Source organism: Pyxicephalus adspersus, chromosome 11, assembly GCF_032062135.1.
Source record: "Pyxicephalus adspersus chromosome 11, UCB_Pads_2.0, whole genome shotgun sequence".
Lineage (NCBI taxonomy): Eukaryota > Metazoa > Chordata > Amphibia > Anura > Pyxicephalidae > Pyxicephalus > Pyxicephalus adspersus.
The window spans coordinates 6,497,383-6,502,894 of record NC_092868.1 but is presented as its reverse complement, the minus strand read 5'-3'; the positions used below and the strand labels follow the sequence as shown (position 1 = coordinate 6,502,894).

The 5,512-nt window shown below is 33.5% G+C and overlaps 1 protein-coding gene across 1 annotated transcript in view; it reads left to right on the top strand.

Annotated features, from left to right (window-relative positions):
• Nucleotides 1-5,512, top strand: part of LOC140341123 (myeloid cell surface antigen CD33-like) — a 10,887-nt gene continuing 5,375 nt past the window's right edge. The window contains exons 1-3 of the mRNA XM_072426671.1: nucleotides 1-151; nucleotides 2,211-2,292; nucleotides 4,199-4,549. Coding sequence (XP_072282772.1) covers nucleotides 2,223-2,292; nucleotides 4,199-4,549 — 421 coding nt within the window. The 5' untranslated portion in view covers nucleotides 1-151; nucleotides 2,211-2,222. The remainder of the gene's footprint in view (nucleotides 152-2,210; nucleotides 2,293-4,198; nucleotides 4,550-5,512) is intronic.

The following is a 5,512-nucleotide window of genomic DNA, read 5'->3' as shown; positions in this document are numbered from 1 at the left end:
ACGTCTAAGGACAAAGTAGTATTAGAGAAGAGAAGGAGCTCAGAGAGGAAAGCTGTCTGATCTGGTCATACCAGCTAAGAAATCCAACAAAATATTGGAGTCCAATGAGAGATTTGGGAATATTTTAGATATTCTAACCTCCAAATTTCAGGTAGGAAAAACAAAATGTATTTTTTTTCTTACTACTAATGTCATAGAATGGACTGCAGTCATATAATGTATGTTACCTGCACTGTCCTCATGTATTTAGGGGACAGGACATTTAAGGGAAAGATTTTGAAATGCAGAACATCCTACATTCTCGATAATCTAGGAGGGTGGAGCTGGTTGGGGTTTGTAATGTGGGTAAATAAGAGTGGTTCAATCATAATGAATCAGTGCTGGATTTTTTTACTAGAGTAATAATGTACACTGCTTATTGTATGATATAATATATTATGTATAGTGCTGAAATGTGACTTTAGCCATAGGCATTTATTTTACTAACAGTTGGTAAAAGAGGATAAGTTTAGTGAAGTATGATATTGCACCATCTGTTATTTTCTTAATAAGTGATGACAACACACGAGACAGGAAAGCACTTTTTACACAATACTACAAAAAAATAAATGGTCTCATCATGCCCCTGAAGAAGCCTTTTGACGAAACATGTCGAGAATTGGGATCAATTCTTTTTTTTCCCCTTGAGCATACTCTACCCCTGTGTAGGGTCAACAGACAACTTCAATCCAGGAGCATTTTGTTTAGTACTAGGTCCTACATCCCTCTAATTCCAGGGTGTTTGGACTTTCTATTTGAATTATTGTTACCAATTATATGTTATTGTCAAATGTACAGCAATTGCGCAATATACTTCGCCAAAGAAAAAATCCTGCTATCCTCTTCTCTCTTTAATATACATTGTATGTGTTTAATTTAATTTTAGGGGTTGGCATCGAAATCTTAAGGAAGAAAGTGAACCTCTACTAACTATTGCTTTTTTAGTTGTAGTTTTAATTAATAAAGGGTTGGCTAAAACTATTTAACACTGAAAGGGGTGTTCATACCAATCATTTTTTATTCATGGTTTAGGCCCTTTTTTTACCAAAACAAACTGCCCAACTTCCATCTTTTATATACGCTATGGAAAACAGTGCACATTCCTTCCCCAATAGGAGCAGCATTTTTTGTAAATAAAATACATTAGGGGAAAGTGAAAAAAAAGATGCAACATATTACATTGCTGAGAATATTATAAATGAAAAAAGAAGAATTGTGATATTAAAATTAGACTTTTGGGGGGAGAAAGTTTTGAGTACAGGGTTAGGAGCAAGCATGAGGAAGAATAAATGTTCATCATGGTTTATATTTTCTGATAAGACAGCCCTTGTCATGCATAGCAGTAATATGGTAAAATGAAAGCTAGATTCTGATTGGTTGCTGTGGGTTGAAAGAACAGATTAAACATTTGTAAATAGAAAATTTGATCCCAGCTGCTCTCCTAACATGTTATCTATAGACATCAATATAGACCTTACATGAAGGGCCTGATTTATCAAAAGCTCTACAAAACTGGAGAAGATAGACTATCATGGGTGAACATTGGTAATCCAGCAACCCAAAAGAAATTTCCTGAAATTATTTGATATTATTCAGTAAATATTTTCAATTCTGAACTAGATCCATTTCAGGTTTTTCTGGATAACCCAGGTTCACCCATGATAGTCAATCTCCTCCAGTCTTGGAGAACTTTGATCAATCAGGCTCGAATAATCAACCTTGTTAAAGGACTTTACCTTATACTGGCCCAGTTGCTGCTTTGATGGTCCACCTAACCAGTTCTCAGAGTTCTGTGCAAGCTTTTCTTAAAAGACCCTCATGGAGAAATCATTTGCTTGCCATTTTGAAAAATCTAAACAACTCCATGAGTTTACCAGCATACTAGATTCATTCTGCCCCAAAACAATACTAAGGCTCTTCAGAAATGTGTATAGTGACTGGCTTCCTCATTAATTAGGAGCAGACATTTTTACCATTTCTGAATATTTGTGTGTCTATGATCATAGAACATCTATTATAAATATATATATATATATCATATTGGTATACAATCTATTATACCAAAGATGCCCTAAAGACCTGGTTTATGGGTATTCCATTTTTTTAGAAAAACTTTAATTTTATCTCAATCACCTGATGTGTTATATTTTTTTTTCTTTCCTTGATTTCAGATCAGAGTCATCATGAGGGTGGACATAAGCTGTAATTATTTGGTACGTGTAGTAACCATCATTCTCTTTAAACTTTGCAAAGGTAAGTTGTAATATTCATGCTGTTAAGTTTAATTTCTCTTCATTTCTCCAAAGTCCAGATTTCCCAGACTTTGATGGGAAACCTGGTCTTGGTAACATTTGTTGTTTTTTATTCTTAGTTTTACACATATCATATATATTTTAAAATAAACATGGACCAAGGTACTGTTTTTACCTGAAAATCTAAAACAGTAGTCAATTGATATGACAATAAAACTAATAAATACATCCCTGGCAGTGAGATTAAAACATTTCCTTAAGAGGGAAAGAAATTACAATCTCATGGCCACAGGGTGTATAACCTTTTTTACAGAAAAAAATATTTTGTACTTTTGAGTTAAAGATGATGGGTCACTTGTTCCTATATGACCTTTTCTGCATTATTGCTAATCAATAGTAGATGGCGCTGTGTCCCTTTGTATAGTGTGTAACAAACTATAATAATGTCTCCAACAAGCGTTTCTTACATACTTTGAGGACACACACAGACTGGTGTCTGTATAAACTAATTTTTTTTCTAATGGCATTTTGAGGGAAAAAAATCTTGGTTTTTACTCACCTATATACAGTAAGTACATTTTTGGTACATTGTACAAGTATGTAACCATTGATTGTTTGGATTTTGCTTTACTCTTTGTACATTTTCCTAATATTTCCGAACATGAGGCTTTTAGACTACAAGCCTTATTTTATTATACAAAGTGTAACATGTGTAATAAACTATATTAATGTCAGCAACAGCCAGAATTTTGTACACACTTTGCAAGAGGACATAGCATTGTCTACTGGTGTGACCTGAGTATAAACCATGATTATTTTTTAATAGATATTGAGGGACTATTGTAGCACTATGTGTGAGGATGTGGGAGTTATGTGTTACATCAACACCCAACAATTTTTGTTTTGGGTGTTGGTATTTATTAATTGTTTCATAAAAGGCTGTTATACCCACTGTAAATTCATTATTGAGCAGTGTTTGTTTTCATTTGCGAAAAATCTGAAGGTATATGTCTTCAAATTAGTGTCATATACTTTAGACAAGTTCTTCCAGGTATGGGGAAATATGTTTCCAGTTACTCTTCAATTTATTACACTTGTTTGCTACTTTTTCAACTCAATTTCAATAATCTGTGTTCTGTCTATACTAGTATGTATTGACCTTTTAACATGGGGAAACCATTTGAAATAATCTACAGATTTTCAGGGAACCCTTTCTATATTCACTATATCCATAGCTCACAGTATATTCCTGGACAGTGAGAAGAATTGTCACCCTTACGAATAGCCAAAAAGTTCATTGGTGTCAGTTAAACTGAACTGAGTATGCACAACTGTTCGTTACTCAAGGAACTCTTAGCAACCTCTGGAAGAACCTTGGAGTTCTATGGAACCCTGCTTGAGAAACTCTGCTGTATTCATTTGTGAATTGCAAGTAGTGAAATTAGCAACACTCTTTGATGAAGAATAAATCACTGTCATTGAAAAAAAGCGGACCAGGAAGTTTGCTCATCAAAGAATGTTGCTGAATGACAAATTCACTGCTTTACAAACACACCCTATTAAGGGGAGAACGAAGGACTAATATTATTAATTACTTATTATAATAATACATTAATATTAAACAACACCAATTAAAAATTGAACTTTATTGAATTTCTTTTTTTTTTAAACCAATAATAATTTAAGTGAAAATAACACCAGAGAAATTATTATTTAGTTCAGAGACGTTGTGTCTTGTGGTTTAGGACAACATTAAACCCCCTTTTCTTGTTGTTTAGTACTTTGCACAGATGGATAGTCCACGCAGGCCAGTGCGTTAATTTGGCTTTCACAAAAAATATGACTAGAAGTAGTAAAACTTGATGTGATTAGTTTGTATTCTGGTGTATAAATGCATCTCTTTGCAGATTTTCAGTGTCAGTTTCATTTTGGTTACTCTTTGGAAGTAAATACAAGAGTCACGGTCCAAGAGCTTTGCTCTGTCACCATCCCGTGTGCCTTCACTGCTGATGACCAGAAATCATTCACAAATTCCAGTGGATATTGGAATTCAAGACATCACATTATAGTAGCCTCCACAAATGCCAATGTAAAAGGATCCAAACCAAACTTTCTTATAACGGGAAATCCAAATAAAGGAGACTGTACTCTGACCATAACTGATGCCAAGAAAGAAGATTCTGGAATGTATTACTTTGAATTTGAGGGACCTGTAAGATATAATTATCAAGAAAAGTCCATAACAGTGAATGTAACAGGTGAGTGTGTTAATTAACTGGGAACTACAACCATGACACACATTACAAATAGGAGAACAGTTGATGACATCTTTCTCCCATTAAGTAAATATAATTGTATCCATATTTGGATAGAGTACAGTTTTGCTGACAGTTACTTTTATGAATTGCCTGCAGTAACACATCAGGCAGCACCTTAACATAAAATTTGTTGCAGAGATTATGCTATCAGAATACAAGATAGTGGGAACAAACCCTCACAGTCATTTCCAGTGCAGGGGGTAAGGGAAAATATCCCAAAAGATACCTGCTCTGAAGACAACTATCAACTGTTGTGTTTCCAGTAGAATAAAGCCAATATCTTCAATGGGTGCACATACAATTTTAAAAACTCAATGTTTTAACTCTACCTACTATACAACACAAATACATTTCACAATGAAATCCATACATTACCTAAATATTAGGCTGGTTTGGTCATTTTAGAATTATTTTGATCTTATCAGCCAACAAGTTTTGGAATGTTCATTATTGGGGATTTTTTTTTACTTGTGTGTCTTATTTTATAGGATAGGGGAACAAAAACAAAAAAAACTTGGACATCACCAAGAAGGGAAATCTAAATTTAAAAACCTGTAACAATGCCAATATATATTAAGATTTTAAATGTTTTAATGTTCTTTTGGCATCTCAAAATGTAGTAATTAAGTTTTCTTGTAACAATAGTGATTAGGACAAAAAGGAATGAATCTGCTCAACAGGTGCTTAACCACCTGAGCGTTACACTGAGGTCTAGATTTCTGTTCCAAAAGTGATCCACTGTTTTTCATGAATTTGTTTTTTAAATTGTAGACCTGTAACTTACAGAAATATGTCCGAACAAGGGTTCTAGTAGATATTATGAATATAAAAAATGTTTGAAACACACAATCATGTAAAAAAAAAATACTTTTAATAAAATTAAAGGAAATTAGGCAAAGATCA